The sequence below is a fragment of the Onthophagus taurus genome, chromosome 3 (assembly GCF_036711975.1).
Source record: "Onthophagus taurus isolate NC chromosome 3, IU_Otau_3.0, whole genome shotgun sequence".
Lineage (NCBI taxonomy): Eukaryota > Metazoa > Arthropoda > Insecta > Coleoptera > Scarabaeidae > Onthophagus > Onthophagus taurus.
Window position 1 is genome coordinate 137,784 of NC_091968.1, and position 21,265 is coordinate 159,048.

The 21,265-nt window shown below is 34.6% G+C and overlaps 3 protein-coding genes across 5 annotated transcripts; 2 read left to right on the forward strand and 1 right to left on the reverse strand.

Annotated features, from left to right (window-relative positions):
• Positions 1-213: 213 nt before the first annotated feature.
• On the forward strand, positions 214-1,104 carry LOC111429051 (deoxynucleoside kinase-like). The gene is made up of 2 exons (XM_023064837.2): positions 214-461; positions 516-1,104. The coding sequence occupies exons 1-2, from the start codon at positions 297-299 to the stop codon at positions 1,020-1,022; spliced, it is 672 nt and encodes a 223-aa protein (XP_022920605.1). The 5' UTR covers positions 214-296; the 3' UTR covers positions 1,023-1,104.
• An 898-nt stretch (positions 1,105-2,002) lies between these two features.
• Positions 2,003-3,286, reverse strand: LOC111429050 (PBX homeobox extradenticle). The gene is made up of 2 exons (XM_023064836.2): positions 3,195-3,286; positions 2,003-3,133 (listed from the first exon to the last, which is right to left on the reverse strand). Exon 2 carries the CDS (start codon positions 3,093-3,095, stop codon positions 2,007-2,009), a length of 1,089 nt encoding a protein of 362 aa, XP_022920604.1. The 5' UTR covers positions 3,096-3,133; positions 3,195-3,286; the 3' UTR covers positions 2,003-2,006.
• A 1,282-nt stretch (positions 3,287-4,568) lies between these two features.
• On the forward strand, positions 4,569-21,006 carry LOC111429070 (GTPase activating protein and centrosome-associated). Of its 3 annotated transcripts, none has more exons than XM_023064857.2 (12): positions 4,569-4,674; positions 4,744-5,089; positions 8,883-9,066; positions 9,125-9,482; positions 9,544-9,732; positions 9,822-10,115; positions 14,115-14,283; positions 14,533-14,951; positions 15,012-15,323; positions 15,375-15,549; positions 15,607-15,887; positions 20,490-21,006. In XM_023064857.2, exons 2-12 carry the CDS (start codon positions 4,759-4,761, stop codon positions 20,904-20,906), a joined length of 3,129 nt encoding a protein of 1,042 aa, XP_022920625.1. In that variant the 5' UTR covers positions 4,569-4,674; positions 4,744-4,758; the 3' UTR covers positions 20,907-21,006. The 3 variants fall into 3 exon arrangements, with proteins under 3 accessions (XP_022920625.1, XP_022920626.1, XP_071051420.1); XM_023064858.2 differs by having other exon boundaries at positions 15,637-15,887; XM_071195319.1 differs by lacking the exons at positions 4,569-4,674; positions 4,744-5,089 and adding an exon at positions 8,755-8,822.
• Positions 21,007-21,265: the final 259 nt, after the last annotated feature.

Sequence of the window (21,265 nt, forward strand, 5' to 3'; positions counted from 1 at the left end):
ACCCTTTCACTTTTTGAAATTACCTAAATATTTTTGTTACTCATAGATAATAATTTTTGATATATAACTTGAAAATAAAAAACATAATTTAACAATAAAATTATAATTAAATTTTTAAATAATTATTTGATTTAAATTTATACATTTTTTGTAAGAATTATTTTGATGTTTAGTTTGTAGATGGTGTTAGTGTAGTTTAACGAGAATCGGATAAAATAAAGCGGGAAACATTGCCAACGTTGTTTTAAAGGTTACAACAAATTAGTTTATTTTAAGCAATTTTAGCATAAATAGTGATGTCCTATTCAAAAGATATGGATCGTCCATACACCGTTGTAGTCGAAGGAAATATTGGAAGTGGAAAGTCGACTTTTTTAAATCATTTTCAAGAAAATCCCAGTATAAGTGTTTTATCTGAACCAGTAGAATTGTGGAGAAATTGCGGAGGTACCAATTTATTCGTAAGTTCACTCATCCTAAAAGAAATATTAACTTAAAATGTTATAAAATTACAGGCTTTATTATATGAAGATCCAAAACGTTGGTCATTTACATTCCAATCATATGTTCTTCTCACGATGATACGACAACATTCACTACAAACTAACACAAGTATTAAAGTAATGGAAAGATCAATATATAGTGTACGATACTGTTTTGTTGATAACATGCAAAGTGAAGGGATTATGCCGTCTCTTTCTGTTGAGGTACTTGATGAATATTTTAATTGGGTGAAAAATAAACCTGAAGCAAAAGTGGATTTGGTGATTTATCTCAGGACAAGCCCTGATGTTGTGTATGAAAGAATGTTGCAAAGAAATCGAGATGAAGAGAAGACGGTTTCTTTAGAATATTTGACAAAGTTACATGATGTTCATGAAAAATGGCTTTATTATAAGAGTGCATATAGTTGTCCAGCCCCTATTTTAATCGTAGATGCTAATTTAGATAAAACCAGTATTGTTGATGAGTACATTAAATCTGAAAGTGTTATAATGAATAAGTTGTCCATCTCTAGTTAATTAAGTTGTCTTAATAATTATTTTAATTGTGGTTTGAAGTAATTTTAATGTGTTTGTTTAGGAAGTTAATATACTAGGATTACTTTTATAGTGATTATCTGACTAATATTGATTTTAGTAGGTTTTAACAATTCTTGTGTTCAATTTGGTTTGTTACATAACTAAATTGTTATAAATTAAAGTATTTGCACATATTAATAAATAAATTACATTACACTAGTATTATTTAAAGTGTTTCATTTCCCGAATAATTTCAAAATAATTGGATAAAAAATTATAGACAGCTCAAATTTATAGAAATAAATATACTTAGACAATCTTAATTATTTTTATTACAATTACAAAAATTACATTGGACACTAAAAAATCATTAAGATAGAATACACAGACAGTAGCTAAACTTTTTGAATCATCTATATCTCTTAAATACTTATACAGCTCATTATTTCTTTTAATTATTTCAGTTTCGTATACAAAGACGGCAAAAAATAATTCCTTCCGGGTGGATTGTGACAATCTAAGAACACTCACACCGGATGGAGCTTTGCGAACGACCGCGAGCGGACCCCGCGAGGACGAGAGTCCCCCAACTGGCTGCGCACGGCCCGGCATTACCATAAGTCAAGTTTCTAGGTGTGCGTGTCATCCGGGACTTTGCCCTCTTTTTCGATTTTTCCGATTTTTCGTATTTGTGTCAACCGGGTCGTACGCAGCAGTTGGGGGCCGCCAACGGGCCCGGCGGGCGCTCGCAAAAGTCCACCCCAATAATCTAAGCGACCATAAATTGTCCAAAAAACTAGCCACCAACAAAACGGAAGGAACCTAATTATTTTATAAAAAATGAAGAAAAAAAAAAGTAACATTAAAGAAAATACTTACAAAGTAATATATGGGAGAGATCTTTTTTTTTTGGAAAATTATTTGAAATACACATTCAAAAATTTAAAAAAATTTGAACCAAATAATTTCCCAAATAATAATTGTTTATGGTGATAATTCTTGGGGATGCATAGGGTCATAACCACAATTACTGGCGTCATAAGCGGATCCATCATAAGCCGAACCCATCGAATACCCCATGGAGTCTTGGGGAGGCGCTGGAGACATCATCGGCGTTGGTGTTCCACTATATGGTGACGCGCCTGCAGCTTTCTTCGCGGCGTACAAATTAGCCTCTTCCTGAGCTTTCCCTATGTTCTTTTTGTACCTGATTCGCTTGTTGCCAAACCAGTTAGAAACTTGACTTACGGTAATGCCACATTTACGGGCCAACTCTTCTTTGGCCTCTTCGCTCGGATACGGATTTGATAGATGTGAATAGAAGTATTCGTTCAGGATTTCAGAGGCTTGTTTGCTGAAGTTGCGCCGCTTTCGCCGCGCGTCCAAAAACCGCGATCTTAAAATCATGACAGCTTCGCACGTTGACTGCTTTAGTTGCATCTGAATTGAAGAGAATTTTTTGTGAATGATCTGCACCATGCGTTCGATTTCTTTTGGGGTGATGGGTCTTGTGCGACTCTGCTCTCTAAGAAGGTTCATCACGTGAGTGGTGAACTCGTTACAAGCTTGTTCATATTTTTCAAGTTCTTGGTGATAAATCTGTCGGATTTGGGCCAATTTCGCGCGATAATCTGAGTGCTCGATTGCGTTATCTGGTTGTCCGGCTTGAGCTGCTGCTGAACCGGAGGCTGCTGCCGCGGCGCCCCCTCCCTTTTCCGGCCCCGCAACACCTTCTGCTATTAACATATTATCCAATCGCATCAATTGTGGATCCGGGGGTTCTTCCTCCTGCGTATTACGTAAAGACAAAACCGTTTTCTCTTTGATCTCGCACAAAACGGAAAATAAAGCCGGTTTCATACGGTGACAGTTGAGCGTGTGCTTGCGTGCTTGGGCCTCATCTAAACTCTGATCTGTTATGTTCATTATTTGTTGTAGTATCTCACCTATGTCTTGTTTGCGCGGCTCGTTCTCGCCACCGGTGGGGGCATCGCCTTGGGGATTCATCGGGTAGGGTTGCGGGGCCATTAGGCCGCCTCCAGTGTGCCCCATCATCCTTGACGGATCATCCATTACTCCCAAGGACGATCCTCAACACTCTTTTCGGCTTCCTGTTTAAGAATAAGGTCCGAATTAACTTTTATAAATAAAATGATAATAAAAAGGACGCACAGTCAAAATGGTGGACGTCGTTCCCCGCACAGGTAAACAAAGCTGTTAAAACCGGATTGTACCACTTGCTTTGCAGGTTCCAATAAAAGTTTGTTTTGTGCTTACAACTGCGTCTGCGCCAAAGCATAGGTATTTTATAGATCTATTCAAGGTTAAGGTACAATCGCATTGGGGCAGTTACAATCGGTAACTGTTGTTTATGATTCAAAAAAGATTTGTTTCAAAATGGTCTTTTCAATACCATGTGAATTAAGAAATCATAAAATCAAGCAATGGTAGAAATCAAAGTTAGAAACAAAAGTTATTGCATAAGAAGTTGCATATTGTTTGGGCGTTTATTTTTGAATATTCTTCAAGTTGTTCGAAATGCTCTTCTAACTGTAAAATTAGAGATTACAGTTCCACCTCTTCAAGATATGTTCCAACTAATTATGTACCACTATGAAGCATATATTATAGGTACTGCCTAAATTTCTGTTGCATTAAATCCCAATGGTTTTATGAAGAATAAAAAACATAAAATAGGATATGAGAAAGAACTAGATTGATATTAAAAGAAGTAACCTAATCATGAAAACGAAATATTAATAACATAATCAACAGCACATCTGATATCTGGATATTTTTAATTAACAAAAAAAATTAATATTGATTGGTTACCTTTAAATAAATAAAAATGTTGACAAATTTATGTCAAAAATGAAAAATTCAGTGATAGTTTTATGAACATGTTTTCTTAAGATCTCTATTTTGTTTAAATTTGTTTGATAAAAAAAATAATGCAGTCTTCGGTGAGGAGTATGAAAGAAATGAAAGCAGGTAGGGCTTACACGATCCCACTGAGAAGGGACGAAAAGCCCTCGAATAGATCACCAGGTCCGGCCGGTTACGATACCATCAAGTTGAATGTTTATAAAAGCTCATCACCCGGATATTCCATCGGTGGTAGAACGAAGGAAATCCCAAGGAAGATAGTGAGCCCCGGTCCAAAGTATTTACCAAAATTGCCTACAGTGGGCCCCAAAGGTTACAGCTTTGGAATGAGAACAAAAGCAGGGCCGTATATTTTGCCAGAGGATCGATAATAATCATTGTTTTTGTCCTATTTATGTAGTACTTATCAATAAAATTTTTGTGAATATAAACTATTAAAAATTAATTAAATTTTAGATTTTGTATTACACTAAGAAATTAAAAAAAGCTAATCAACTGATTTCAAAACAAATTTAATATAGTTTAAATAAAAATAGTAACATTTTTTCCTTAAAACTAACTTCACGCTATTAATTAATCAACAAATAAATCTGTCAACTGTCAAAAAATATTCTTTAGTATTCTAAAGAAACGTCAAAACAATATTATTCAACACTATTCAAAATAATAATTGACCTGCAAAAAGATAAAAAAGAAGTGTTTTTCCTACCAAAATGAATCGCAATTCCGAATTAATCGCGATAACACAAAAATAATCTTAATTCATGTAAGTTTTTTACGAACTTTATTAACCCAACTTAAACATTAATAAAATAAATGATCATTTGAATTTCAGAGGGTTAATGAAATTATGGAAGATCGACTTAGCGTAAAATCTAACGAGTCAATAGCAACCAGCGACGAATTTGACTTCGTATCAGATAAACCGGGAGCAAGTAAAACGCCAACCTTGAATATCATCGGCGGAGGATTCACAGAACTCGAAATTACAATGAGTGAGGTTTTACGGGAATCGGAGGGTTTTCAAAATGAAGTTATTGAGGGGATAGAACCGAGAAAAGTTGGCCAATCGAGATTTTATAGTCCAGTTGAACCTGGAACTGATCCGTTAAGTGCTCCCACAGAAATTTCACCGACAGAGAAAAAGGATGATATGAAACCAGATTATAGTGATGAAGAAGGTAAGTTAATTAATGATGATGTGATTGGAGAATAATAGCTAGCAGCATAGCTATTATGTGCTAGTACTTTGTGTGTCTGTTTAATGTATCTCTCTTTATCATTTACGATCCACAACAATCCCCGAACCCATAAATACAGTAATTGCGTTCATGAAATTTCAATTACAGTTAAGTTTCTTTAATAAAGTGTTGTATATGTATAAAAAGAGGGATCAAAAACAGTTTTGTTAATTATTCAATAACTATAAGCAATATACCCAACAAACTATACACATTTATTATCAGAAAAAAATAACGAATTATTTTAGACCATACCCAACTATGGTTTGTATTTAAAAAAATGAAGTTACTTGTAAAATCACGAAAATAAAACGTGAGAACCTACTCCACAGAAATCTTTACAAAAAGTTCCCCATACAATGTTTTAATTATAACACTCCATCTTTGGTAATAAGTGAGGTATTCGCGTTTATCGTTTTCGTAGTATTTTCCACTTTTTGCTGAGAGGATGAAAACAAAAGACAATAGCTGTTTGGAGTTTTCAGCATTAGCAGTTTCTCAATAAACGAAATTATGACATATAAGCTACTTTGATTCTAGACTTTGCTACTTTTATCTCGTTTAGTTTCGCAGATAGCCTATGCGGACAACAAATTTCGGTCATCTGTACATAGGCACTTAAAAATTGTAGTCTGTATAGCCATCATTAATTCAGAATGAACTCGCAAATCAACGAATCAACGTCTTTGTTCTAATATCTATATTATATTGGAATATTTTTGAATTAAAACAAGCCACTCAGATATTGAGGGGGATTTCCCGCCGATCACGGTATCAGTATTGGAGTTAATTTGAGAGGATTATCAGCAATAGGATATACTTATTCTTTTTCTTGCATAGGAGACAATATTTTTTTAATTATCTACGCCTTTGACCATAGGATCAGCTCCAAATCAATATAGGTTTCTTAGTATAACGGAACAGTCCAGCGCTTCACTCAGCGAAGTCCAGGCTGAATCCATTTGGTTGCTTATTATGTCCACTCAGCAAGAAGATTACGTTCGAGTCTCTGCACTAACAACGAACAGAACGCCGCATTCAACATGTAGATCCAAGTTGCGTTGCCTACCAAGAAGTCAAGACAATGTTGCAGCGTTGATCTGTTCACGATAAATGTCGGTGAACGCATACAAGAAAGTTTATAACGAGGGGTAAACCGCTGGGGAAGTAGGTGTACAAAATAGGGGAAATGCGGAGGAATTATGGGGAAGTTCGACGAATTACGGGGAAGTCTGGGGAATTATGGGGAGATGCGAGTAATTACGGGGAAGTACAAGGAATTACGGGGAATTATCGAGGAAGTTTGGGGAAGTACGGGGAATTATTGGGGAAGTACGGGAAATTATTTAGGGAAATTTGGGAATATATTGAATCACGATCGAACACGATTAAACACGATATCTAACGATCGAAGTTACGATGTTCCATAAACAAGCTAGATCTAGTATTAGGTGCGCAGTTTCTGTTTCATAAAAAGGGGGGGAATTGTTACTAGTAGAAGCATCGTTTTCATTCAAAGGTAAGATTGAATGAGTATCATATTAAAATTTAAATTTATATTAACATATCGTGAAGAGTCAATGGTACTAAATTCGCTCGTAAATTCTGTTTTGTATTAGGCGCCAGGATGACGGCAAATCGCTATCGCTGTTTTCAAGAGGCCAAAAATGTTCTACAATTTCAATTAAATGAAAATGTTAAGGAAATTCTTATTATTAGCGGATTTGATAATGAGGTGCTGCTTGGTACGATTGACGAAAATGATCTAGAAAAAATAGAAGCATTTATTAGAAATGACTACCATGAATTACTAACTTTGGAAGAAAAAAATTTGTTTTACGGGATTTTTAAAAATAATCCGCAGCAATTTAAATTGCTATCTGGCACGAAAAAACAAATAGTTTTAATTTCCAAATTTTATAAATCCAAATACGAGAGAAAAATATCGACTCAGTCTACGCAAACCGACATAACTGAAAACATTTCTGAGCAGACATTACCACCCCCCTCAGCACAACCATTAAGTGAGACTGCAGCTACAGATCAGGAAACAGAAAAGTGCGTTATATTAAAAGCTCTAAAGTGCTGGCTTAAAACAAAAGTTAGTCAGGAACAATGGTTAATATTTGAATCAAAATGTAATGGTATAAGCCTAAAAATTCAAAAAGGATTAGATAAACATTTTTCTTGCACTGTGACTTGCTTTTGTGGTCAAAGTTGCAAAATCCAAAAGGTGTCCAAAAAAGACACTTGTCAACCAAGATGGATATATGCTAATATTCATAAACATTTTTTAAGTAAACATATTACTGCGCATGCGAACGATCAAATTAATGCGCCGGCAACTATTGTTGAAAGTAAACGCAGGGAAACATCAATTACTGATTATTTTACGTTGAACCCAAATCCGTGTTCTTCACGTGCAAGTTCTTCAGTTGAAAATAATTCACAAAAGATTATTATACTAGAAAATATTTTCGTAACACCTGTTGACCGTACTGACACATCTCATCATGAATGTCTGAAGAGTATTGAAAATATTTACTTTAATGAAACCGCCTCGGAAACCGATAAGAAAATGTTTCCTCAGAAGAAATCTCGACTGACACCCTTACACGAGTTCCTACACGAAAAATTGTTACTCGTAATAATTCTCCCCAGACTAGCTCTTCAAAATGGAAATTAGAAAAATACGGAAGAAGTGAAATATCTAAACGCAAAAGAGACAATATTGACAATAATCAACTATTTATAACAGACTTTTTTTCTTTACTAAACGAACTTTACTTGGTAACGGCATATTTCAAATTAGCAGACATGATGATGTAGAAATAAAGAAATTATACAAAGCTTTCAAACAAAATTATAAAAAGCTTTAATACTGTTTTGTCAGTATTATTATTTTCTGTTTTTATATAGAAAAACTCAATGTTTTTATTTGCCAAAGAATATATGTTAATTTTTATTGACTTTTATTTGGGTGTTTTACTTAAATACACACGTGGATATGCCGTCCGAAGGGAGACGAGGTACGAGTATGTAAGAGGAATTACGGGGAAGTACACGGAAGTACGGGGAAGTATCGGGAAGTATAAGGAATTATGAGGAAATACACGGAAGTACAGGGAAATACTAGGAATATAAGTAGGAAGTATAAGGAATTATTTGTCAAAGGGGAAGTAGGTGTACAAAATTTGAACTCGGTTTATAACCTCTTCCATTCTTCGTTCTGAATTATATTGAAGTTTTTCCATCAAAAACTTAAACAACGAAAAAGATTTCCCTATGGGAAATTATCCTATTTCAATAAAAAATAAATTATTACAAATGATAGAATCGTAATCAGTGGGCGCTTTCGTTATGATTACAATAACAGGATGAAAACGAAAGTAGTGGTAATAATCGTTACATTTACATAGATGCTAAAGTTCTGATTTGCGTCACAAAACTACCATTACTGAAATATGGTAGTTAATTCGAAAAAGTACTAATTTATTTCATTTAATAAACATAACATTGCATTTTTAGTTAAAACTACTATGTTACGCGGCTTGAAACCTTGAATTTTTTAAATTGTTTACATGCTTTCCGACTCATAAAGATAGTTTAGTTGTGTTGTAAACTCGTTATTTTGTTGGGTTGGATTTAAAGTAAAAAAAGAAAATGGTTATATGTAGGTTTAATTAATTCTTTAGTATTAAAACTTTTATAATAAATTTTTTTTTCGTTTTAGTGTCCGATGTTGATCAAGATTGCACAATATTTAGCGGTGTCACATATTTAGGAGCCGCAGCAATAAACGCTCCCAAATCGGAAACAGAAATCCAAAGAAATATGGTTGTTTTAAACGAACAAACCACCGATCAAGGTATTAAAGTCTCCGTTTCCGTTCCCTCCTCATCTCAAGGATTCGTTGTGTGAGTTATTAATAATTATTATTTTTTTAAATTCCTAATAATCTTAAATTTTTTTTAGATTATATGATGCGATAACAAATTCTGTTATTTCCCGTTTTGAAATCCAAAGAATCTTATTTTACGCTCGCGGAATCGCCGAGAGTAAAGAGGCGAGTTGTTTTGCTTTTACGTGGTCGCACGGCGATACCCAGGAATCTGCTATATTCCAATGTCACGTGTTTCGGTGTGATATCGCCGAGGCGGTCAGTCGAGTTTCCGCTTGTTTCGCCAAAGCATTTCAAAGAGTCCCTCGTTCAATGAGTAGTTCAGTTGCTTCCGCTGCTGATATGTCCGCATCAATAACAACTATTTCCGAGGCGAGAACCCTGGTTTATGTGTTTGAAGTAAATTTAGAAATTAAAGAAGATGAAGGAAAAGTAAAAATAAATTAAAGGAAATTATTAACTTTTTAAATTATTTATTTTAATATTATTTAAGGGAGCTTTTTCAACGGTAGCGAAAGATAGAAGTGGTTTTAAGTTAAGAAGTAACCTAGAAAAACAATTATGTTTAACAATAAAACACGTTTCCGATAATGGACCTCAATTGTATATCGAAAGGTGTTTTGGGGTTTTAGTGGCCGCCGGGAGACACGTTCGACACTCCGATATGCAATTATTGGAAATGGTTTGTTTAAGAAATTAAAAAAATACAATTTTACTTTTATTTTGTTCATCATAAATTCATTTAAAAGTGTTAATTTAACCTCAAATTAGGTACAAATGGGAAATTCGAATCAAAGCGGCAACGATCGGCAGTGCACGATGATCTCGGCTTTATGGGATCCAACCGAAGAGGCTTTCGAGCCCTTAAATACCGAGACGAAATCGAATCAGACAAAAGAACTGAAACAATACATGACGGTGGCTGTCGATTTGGTGATAAGGGGGATTCAAGAACCGGTTCGTTTTCAAATCGAAACGCCGATTAGAGTTTATACGCAATCGGAACGGTTTTGGTATTTTCAAAAAAAATCTCTGGTTCAACAGTTTTTTTTAAATTTAAAAGAGGTATGTAAACAATTTTTGTATACAGGGTGATTTATAACATACGGAGCAGATTAAAAGAGCAAGTACTAGGGGCCAAACTGAAGATATTTTCTTAATAATGTTTTGACTACAACGTAATAATCACAAAGATATAGAGCATTAAAGTTGAATTAATTGCCCAGCATTTCTTACGATATACGGTATTACACTACGTTTAATTTCAAACTGCGAATATTTCGGGGTTACTTAAGCAATGCCAGATTAGCACCAATAATAAAATCTTTGTAATATGGCAGTTACGGCTATTTAAAAATTTGTTAAATCACTCAAAAACTTGTGTTTGTTTTTTGAGAACCGCTGATATAGTAGAAACCACGAGAGCTGGCAGTGACAGATCGCTTAAAAATGGTATGAATCAAGATATGGACGTACGACTTAGATTATTTCACCACATACATTTAAATGTAGGTTATGTTAGTAATGGAGGTTATATGTCAAACATTGTCAAAGATATTATTTAATGATTTTCCTTTGAAAGAAAACATTTTCGGCTTGTGAAAACACTAACAGATTCATGACAACGCTCACAAGACGTTTCGATTTGAGGTTATAATTATAGAGTGACATCCCTTAGAAGAACAGACGTACTTTTTCGACGTGGCCATTTGAATTGTACAGCAGACATATTAAATTAATGCTATCTCTTTCCAACACACATTACTCTCTAGCGGTTTGTGAACTACGTATGGCATTTGTAAGAGCGGAAAATGATGATTTACTGCCAGCTCTCGTGGCGTCTACTATACCATGTTTTTATTGCTGTCAATCCAGTTGACTTGGTTACCTAGCAACGGACATGTCATTTAATTTTAATAATCAATGTCATTTAACGTCAAAATTAGAATTTTTACTAATCAAAAAATACAATGGTAATGTACAGTAACGAAGAATACGTAGATATGCTTATTATTTATGGAGCTGCTGGAGAAAACGCTGCACACGCAAGACGTCTGTATTTAGAACGATATCCAAATCGACAGATCCCTTCTGAAAACACTTTTCTTCGGTTAATCCAGTGGGGAAGAGAGACAGGAAATTTGCAACCTAAGAAAGGTCTTGGTGGCGGTAGATTAAACAGATATGGAGTGAATGTGCAAGAAGAAATTCTAGAAATTGTGGAAGCGGATCGAAGCACGAGTACTCGTCAAATTTCTCACCAACTCGAGGTATCCCAGAATTTTGTTTGGCGTACGTTGAAAAGTAACGGTTTACACCCCTATCATTTTCAAAAAGTGCAAGGACTGACTCCCGCTGACTATCCTTTGCGGTTGCAATTTTGCGAGTGGCTAGTAAATCGTACCAACAGAGAAGCAGATTTTGCGGACATATACTGGTAACGAATGAATGCTGTTTTACCAGAAATGGTGTTCTAAATGTTCACAATTCCCATGTGTGGTCGGACGAAAATCCACACGTTATTCGTCAAGGCTCTTTTCAACAACGATTCAGAGTGAATCTATGGGCGGGAATTGTGAACAATACGTTAATAGGACCTTTCGAATTACCAGGAACTCTTAATGGAACTTCTTATTTACAGTTTTTACAAGAAAATCTGCCAGTACTCCTGGAAGATATTCCGCTACTTATGCGACGTGAGATGTGGTTTATGCACGACGGTTGTCCTGCACATTTTAGTCGTAATGTACGAGATTTCCGCGATAATGCTTTTCGGCAAAAATGGATTGGTCGAGGTAGACCTATTCCATGGCCACCACGTAGTCCCGATCTTAACCCATTGGACTTTTTTTTATGGGGATTCATGAAGGATAGAGTATATGCCACCGAGGTTAATACAATCGACGAACTACAACATCGCATCACTGCCGCTACAGAGGACATACGTCCACGATTTCCACGATTATCGTTAAATTGGATTCGTCGTGCGCAGTTGTGCGTCGAAATACAAGGACAGCACTTTGAACATATGTTATAAAGAGATTATTATTATGTTATTTTCTTGTTTTAGAGATTTTGTAATTTTGCATTTAAAACATTATTATTATCCGTTTCATAAATTAACATCTATTATTTCTTTTCATAAATTACGTATTAAAACTAAACAATTAAATTGTCTACTTTGACAGCTCCTTCAAAAATGAGGATGGCGTTGACAAGTATTTTAATTGTTCTTTAGTGAATATCAGCGGTTCTCAAAAGTTGACGCTAACTTATTTAAAAAATTAACATGCGATATCTATGTAACTATTAAGATTTTAACAAAACATTATTAAGAAAATCTCTTCAGTTTGACCTCAAGTACCTACCCATTTAGTCTCCTCCGTATGTTATAAATCACCCTGTATACAGGTGTATCTGAATGACTGCAACAAACTTCAAGGGGTGATACTTTAGTGAATTTTAAGGGTACTTCGATATATGAACTATGGGCGACTTCGGCTCCCTTCAGGAGCTATACCCCTCCAAAAATGGCGGAAAATTTTGGTTTATTTTTTTTTTCTCAAAAACCATAAACGCTAGGAAAATGAAATTTGGGGAATATGTTTAACTCATAATAGGGCACGTTTTGGCCCTATTTGTACTTTCAACCTACCCTTCTAAACTACTAAACGTAACCACCCCCATTCAATTTATGCCTAGATTTTTTGTATGAAGATGATAAATACATTGGAAAAATTTCAGTTAGATAGATAAAACTATTCTAAAACTTTTTTGTCTCTCTGATGTTCTTCGAAAAATTAATAATTTCTGAGAAAAAAAATAATTAAGCAAACACTAACTGTTAAGCTGTGGGTGGTTAATCGAAAGTTGGAATGAATTTTTAATGAAAAAATCTTAGTAGGCTTTGCAATCTTTGTCAGAAATATTTTTGACGTTTAAATGTCAATGGTTTTCGTACTATTATTATTGTTTTATTTGAAATTTTGAAACGTCGAGTGAACGAGCGTAAATGCGATAGAACTTTATTTAAAATTAATTTGAAAAACAATAATAATAGTAAGAAAAACACTAACATTTAAACGTCAAAAATATTTCTGACAAAGGTTACAGAGGCTACTAAGATTTTTTCATTATAAATTCATTCCAACCTTTGATCGACAACCCCGATGTTTAAAGTGCAGTATTTGCTTTATTATTTTTTTTCTCAAAAATTAGTCGTTTTTGGAAAAATTTTAGAGACAAAAAAGTTTTAGGATACTTTCAGCTACCTAGGTAAATTTTTTTTAATGTATTTATCATCTGCATAAAAAAAATACTAGCAAAAATGTAAAGGGGGTGGTTACGTTTAGTAATTTAGAAGGGTAGGTTGAAAGTACAAATAGGATCAAAACGTGCGCTATTATTCCCAGTTAAACATATTCCCCAAATTTCATTTTCCTAGCGTTTATGGTTTTTGAGAAAAAGAAATTAAACCAAAATTTTCCGCCATTTTTGGAGGGGTGTAGCTCCTTAGGGGAGCCCAAGTCGCCCATGGTTTATATATCAAAGTACCCTTAAAATTGCCTAAAGAATCACCCCCTGAAGTTTGGGCATGTCATTCAGATACACCCTGTATATAAATATCAAAGATTAATTGTTTTAACAAACAATTAATTAATCCTGATAAGAAATCGTTTATTTAAGCATTGTTCTGTAATTTTTAATACTTTTTGGTCGATTAAAAACAGGGAAAGGACAACTTATTAAAAAATAACAATCTTAATTAATTTATTTATTTGAATTTAACGTCTTTCTTTTTCAACTAGTTCCCCTCTCATTTTTTCCATATGCTAAAACCGATTATGTAGCGATAAGAAACCATTTAAATTGCTTTGTTATTCAATACGTTCAGTTCGCTACTGTTGTTATTTATTTAACGGTTCAACGTTCAACTCGTGCTTTAAATCGGATAATACATATTATATTCAGTAGATAAACGATGTTTGAAAAACAATGTTTTAAAAACGAAATGTTAAATGCAAAGTTAAGTATGTGTTGTTTTTGTTTTTCTTTTACTTTTAGGTTATGAACGCGGATCAAACTGATGTTTATTACGAGGTGTTAAGCATGGAAACGTCCGGCGAATTGGATAGAAATCGATTAAATTTAACGCTGAATCTATCTAGCTTGATACAATCGCCCAGTATCACTTCTATTGATACCATTACACCCAAAGATGAACATTTATCAGGTAAAAATCAAGACTGTTGTTTCCATTTTTTAGTTAAAAATGAATTATTAGGCTAGCCATTGTATCTAAGTTAAAAATGAAGAATAAAAAAATCTAAAACTATCTAGGGCATTGTTACAGAGATTTTAAATGCTCTCATTGGCTAAGAGCTGGATCTATCCATTCTCTGCATTGAAAGAGTAATTCAAAAGTTTTGAAACTTGACGAACTCATCAAGATGGTATTTATATATGTATATATTTTTTGTAGATGGTGACGAACCATTGTTAAGCGGTACAGGTCAAGTTTCAAAAGACTGCGCAGAAGATGTTTTAGAAAATTGGGCGGACGTCCTTCAAAAATGGAAAACGACCGATCAACGCCCGAAGCAACTCTCCGCGCTCGTAAAACTAGGTATTCCGGAGGCTCTAAGAGGTGAAGTTTGGCAACGATTAGCAGGCAGCGACGACCAACTCCTCGAAACATATCGTATCCTAATGACGAAAGAATCTAGTTGCGAAAATGTCATCGAACGCGATATCGCCCGAACATTTCCCGCTCACGATTTCTTTAAAGAAGCTGGAGGACAGGAATCTCTCTATAAAGTCAGTAAAGCGTATGCTGTTTATGATGCTGAAGTGGGTTATTGCCAGGGATTAAGTTTTTTAGCCGCCACCTTATTATTACATGTAGTTATTTGATTATATCCCTTATTTATAAACTAAATATTAATGAATATTTAATTCTAGATGCCTGAAGAGCAAGCATTTTCCGTTTTGGTAAAACTAATGTATGATTATAGTTTAAGGGATTTATATAAAGACGGATTTGATAATTTATATTTGCGTCTCTATCAATTAAATAAATTGATGGAGGAACAACTGGGGCCGTTATGGCAACATTTTACTGCTCATCACGTTGAAACCCATATGTTTGCTTCCCAATGGTTTTTAACACTTTTTACTGCTCGATTTCCTTTATATTTCGTTTTCCATATCATCGACGTTTTTCTTCTTCAAGGAATCGATACTTTATTTCAAGTTGCTTTAGCTTTATTATCGGTACTAATTTATTAGGTACATTTAATAATTGTTTAATATGTTATTTTGTAGATGTGTATGAAAGATCTTCTCCAGTTAGATTTCGAAGGTATCCTAAAATATTTCCGAGTAAGTTTACCAAAAAAATGTCGTTCCGAAGAGATCGCCAAACAGATAATGAAAAAAGCGTGCGGAATCAAAGTGAAAAAACTGAAAAAATACGAAACGGATTTTATCGCATTAAAGGGTAAGTGGCAGTCGGGGTCGCCGAGCTCCGGTAGTAGTAGCTGTAGTTGTCCTCTAGACAGCTGGGACATTATCAATTTGGATACAGAGGCTGCGGACAAAGAGGAATCAGAGGCGTCCGAGGTGGCCAAGTTGCACGCCGCTTTGCAACGGAGCGATGAGGAGAAACGCTTGATGTTGGACGAAATCGCTCAATTGAAGGAGATTCTTAAACGGGAGGTGACCCAAGCGGAGAATGAAAAAATCACCAATCAAAGTGTTCTAAACGAATGCAAAGGCGTTAAACAACGATTAGCCAATCAATTGGCACTTACGACGAGTAAACTTGAATTAATCACAGTTAGTATTATTAATTTTTTTTAAATTTCATTAAACTAAAAAACATTGATAATAAAGCAGCCATGGTGAACTTGGGTTGTCTTTGTTAAGTAACATGAAGGTGTTTAGAATCAATTAGAATTATTTTAACATTCACCAAGAGGATTTTTTCTATTCCTTTGAATCCCTTTCAAAAAACATCAAAACGATTTTTTTAATTCTACCAACCCCGTTAAGTATTCTAGAGATGAACTAAAATTAAAACTAGAACTAACACTAGAAACTTTCGAGTTTTGTCGTGCGTCTTTTAAGAAAAGGTTTTGAGAAAAAGGTTCGGATGTCTAAAGGTGGGATTCTTATGATGCGTCTGACGCAAGCGGCGATCGCAGTGTGTCTGACGCAGTGTACTGCTTTAATATTATTTTATGTACTAATTTCCTATGTAGCGTCATCGGCTATACCCCTCGAAGAGCAGTATAGACGCAGCCGTTAGTCAATTCTAAAAAAAAAACCTGTGCAGATTGAAAACTGCTGTGGTGATATCAAAACGAAAAATTTTATTTAAATTTGATTTAAAACGAAAAATGTCCATGGAAACGTTTACAGGTTTGCGAAGATGAAAAGTTGGTGGAAGTGGTTGCAAAGTTTCCGTGTATTTATGATCTTTTAAATCCGGCTCATAAAGACCAAATAATAATAGATAATGCCTGGAAGGAAATATCGCAATTTGTAGGGAGATCAGGTAGGAAAAACATCGTTACAATTCATTATCATTTGTTATATTAGCTTTATTAGAAAATATAGGTGTCTCACTGAAGAGGGACATAAGGTTTTTTGGAAAAACTATAGATGCAATAAAATTCATATTTGGCACGTTGATGTAGGGTGAAGAAATACAGGGTGATTCATTAGCTCTGTGACAAACTTTGACAGATGAAAGGTGATGCGATTCTAAGGAAAAAATGTTATATGAATATGGGTCCGATTCATTTTGGTTAAAGAGTTACAAGCCTTTGAAAATTTTACACAGTTTAATAGGCAAATGAAAATGTAACATAAAAAATTATAGATATTTGGATCATTCCGTATGCTATTAGCTGCATCTTGAATTCTGTCCAGTAGTTGCTGACGGGTAGTAATTTCTACATGGTACACAAGCTGCTTCATGTGTCCCCAGAAATAATAATCCAGCGGATTTAGATCTGGGGATCGTGGTGGCCAGACTACTGGACCTCCATTGCCAATCCATTTGTTGTGGAAAATGTTCATGTAACCAAGCGATGACTTCTCTTCCTCGATGTGGTGGTGCACCATCGTGCTGATACCACATATTTTGAACGATGTTAAATGGTACGTCGTCGATAAAATCGAAAAGGTTATGTCCCAAGAAATTTCTGTACATATTTGCATTTAAGCGTTCATTTATCACCCATACAGGTAGCAAAGAATTGTTAAAAATGCCACCCCAAACGTTTACACTAAACCGTTGCTGAAATCTTCCAGCTACTTCCTGCTTGTGGATTTTGCAAGGACCACACATGTTCGTTATGATAATTATTTATGCCGTCCCTAGTGAAACACGCTTCATCAGACCACAGAACTTGGGAAATGCAGTTATTATTTTGAGCATGTTGCTGAATAATCCAGTGGCAAAATGCTAAGCGTTGCTCAGTATTTCCAGGATGTAATGCTTGAACATTTTGGCGATGAAACGGATGTAACATTTCTCGATTCAATACACGCCATACAAAACTTTGGGATATTTGTAACATACTCGCTATACGCCGAGTACTAATTGAAGGGTCGTCAAGTACTAAATCAATAACACGTTCTTCATTTTGTACATTCACATCATGGGGACGAACGGAATGTAGTGGAGCGGGGTTACCTGTTTCTCTCAGTCTGCGAAATGATGCACTAAACACTGTATGGGCAGGTTGATGTCTATTTGGAAACCTACGAAGGTATTCTCTTGCTGCTTGCCGAGCGTTTCCGTTACAAAGCCCGTATACAAAAACAATATCTGCATACTCTTCAGTCGAAAATACATGCATTTTCGTTTTCGATCAAAACTCTGACAATTATAAACTTTGAAACACACAGAATAGAGTAAATTGAAATGTTTGACATAAAGAACTCAGTTTTGTTATCACAGCCAACTCTGTATTTGTGTTTCATAATTATTGTTGCAAATCTTTACTTCGTCGATGTGAAGCGTGCATTCAAGCTGAAGGCGGACATTTCGAACAATTTTTGTAATTTTTAAACTTATTTTTTATGTTACATTTTCATTTGCCTATTAAACTGTGTAAAATTTTCAAAGGCTTGTAATTCTTTAACCAATCAATGGTAGTGTCATAGAATACAATCTACTACTTACGGTTATACTGAAAATTGTTCACTATTTATAAGATAATTTAAAAATTTTATTTCACATTTGACTACATAATTGATTTACAAACTTAATTCCAAACAACATTCATTCGAAAAATGTTTTGCTTCGTCTACAATGTTTGAGAAAAAAATTAAATTAAATTATGTTGCCAATTTTTAAATAACATTTTAAAACTTCTTTAAAAATAGTCACTTCCGGTTTAATCGGAAGAGATAGAAACATGATACTATACCACTAAAAGATAGACCATTTCAACCTTTATCATCGTGCCAAATATTAAATTCATTGCATTTATGGTTTCTCCAAAAAAACCCTATGTCCCACTTCTGTGGGACACACTGCATAATATACACTACTGTGTTCTGGTAACATGATTATTTTGCCAAGATACTGTCCCTGCACGACTGTTGAAATATTTCATGAAGGAATTTCTTACATGAAATCCATCCGTATGTGCAAACCTCCCACCTCTAGTAAGTGGTATAAAACGCAAACAGTTTAACGCACTGCGATCGCCGCTTCCGTCAGACGCACCATAGGAATCCCCCCTTAAAACGTCAAACACCTGTTCTTAAAAAACGCACGGCAAAACCCGAAAGTTTCTAATGTTAGTTCTAGTTTTAGTTCAATTAACACCGGCCGTGAAAACCTTCGTACTTATATTCTAGAGATGTTTAGAATCAATCAAAATGATTCTTTTTTGACACATACCAAGAGGCTATTATGAATTATACAGGGTTCCCCATAATAGGCTACCCATTTTGAAATTTGAATTAAAATTTTTTTAGTTAACAAAACAAACTTTTTATTATACTAAATTACAGCAAACTTTTTGGGATTTATGATAACTTATAAATATTTGGCTAATTTAATTCTAACTTTTAAAAATCACGTCTTCTAATTGACCTCCACCAACTTCAACACATTTTTCAATATTAGATAAAAAGTGGTTCATTACACGGCGTAGCAAACCTTCGTCTATTCCTTCAACTTCTTCACGAATTTTGACTTTGAGTTCCTCGATTGTACCTGGACGACTCGCAAACACTTTAGCTTTTAAATATCCCCACAGGAAAAAATCGGGTGCCGTTAAGTCGGGGGACCTCGAAGGCCAAAGCAAATCTCCGAATCGAGAAATGAGTCGACCATTAAACATTTCTCGCAGAACCCTCATTGAGTTTCTGGCGGTATGAGCTGTTGCCCCATCTTGTTGGAATAGTAAGGGATTGTTTAGTAATCCTCGTCTATTTAATTCTGGAATGAGGAATGTCTCTAGCATGTTTACGTAGCGCTCGGATGTTACTGTTACAGCGCGGTTATTTTCATTCGCAAAAAAATATGGACCAATAATACCAAAAGATCCTACTCCACACCACACAATAACTTTTGGATTATGGAGGTTCTGTGTAAAGATTTCACGAGGATTTTCATTTGACCAGTATCTAAAATTCTGTTTATTAACCATGCCGTTCAAACAAAAATTTGCTTCGTCGCTCATTAGGAGATTGTGAATTGCTCCTTGATGTAAATCCAACAATTCTTGACAAAATGGTAACCTTGCTTCTTTATCTTGATTGCTAAGGTGCTGTGCCATTTGGTACTTATAGGGATGAAATTTTAAATCCTTTCGAATAATTCGATCTAAGCTTCCCTTTGATATTCCTAGGATAAGGCTTTGTCGATTAGCAGACCTTTTAGGACTTCTTGTAAACGCAATTCTAACTCGTTCAATATTTTCTGGTGTACGAATTGTTCTTCGACGTCCAGGCTTCTTCAAATCTTGTACAGAACCATTTTCACGTCAATGACGAACCCATAACTTAACAGTTTTACGGTTTGGCGTGTGACCCCTATTGTTGTTATTAAACTGACGCCGGAATGCACGCCTAACTTCTTCTATCGAATTGCTTCTAATGTAAGTTTCTACACAAAACACACGTTGTTGGACTGAGTAATCCATGAAAGTTCAAACAGATGTTGAAAAAAAGTGACGAAACTAAAAATAATATCGAATATTATCTCGATAATAATAATTAATAATTTAAAACTTATTTGTGACAGGCGACTACTTGATTAATAATTAACTTAAATCCCAAAGACTACAGAAGATATTCTCACAGAGAAAAACTTATTTAGTTATCTCATAGGGAATTTATTAATAAAATAAAATGGGTAGTCTATTATGGGGAGCCCTGTATTAAAATAAAATGAATTCTTTTATTTTATAGAACAAAATCTGTGACAACTGCAAAAAAATCCTCGAAACCGAATTAAAAGAATCTGAAAACGACGAAGAAGAACCAATCACATCAGAGCGCGTTCGCGAATTAGAACTCGAATTAGCCCAAGTAAAACTAGCAAAAGTAGAGGCTGAATGTAAAAACCAAGATCTCACCCACAAGTTGCGTTCGACCGAGGTAGAATTGAGCACCGCGAAGAACTCGTGGCCTCCGTGGTTGAGCAAAACGTTGACGTCGATCAAAGAGGTTGCTAATAAAAAGGATTTTACGACTCACTTCACTTATCCAGGACACGTACCCACATCAACGCCGTCTTTCGTTTCGCACATCAATTCGTTACGTAGAGATTCAGCGCCGATTTTAAAAGATTCGCAGAGTTGTAGTAGTTTAAAACAACCAAATTAACTCGATTCATTTTTGATTCTCAATCTAATACTTTAATTAATTATATTTAAAGAAAAAGTTTATTTTATTGACTCGATTTTTGATTTCTAAGTAGGGTTAAAAATTTGACGTTTTTGAAATGTCAATAAGAATGATATTTTATTTGCCATATGTAAAATATTAATATGTATTTAAATGTAAAATGTAATAATGTATGTTATCTTTATTGTTAAATCTTGAAAGCCATATTTCATTATTATTATTATTTAGTTTGATTTTTTAGTTTAGTCCGTCCTAACCTATTTAAAAAATAAGATTAATTTTTTTAATACTTTCTTGTTTAATTCGTTTGAACACACTCAAAAAAAGGAAAATATTCT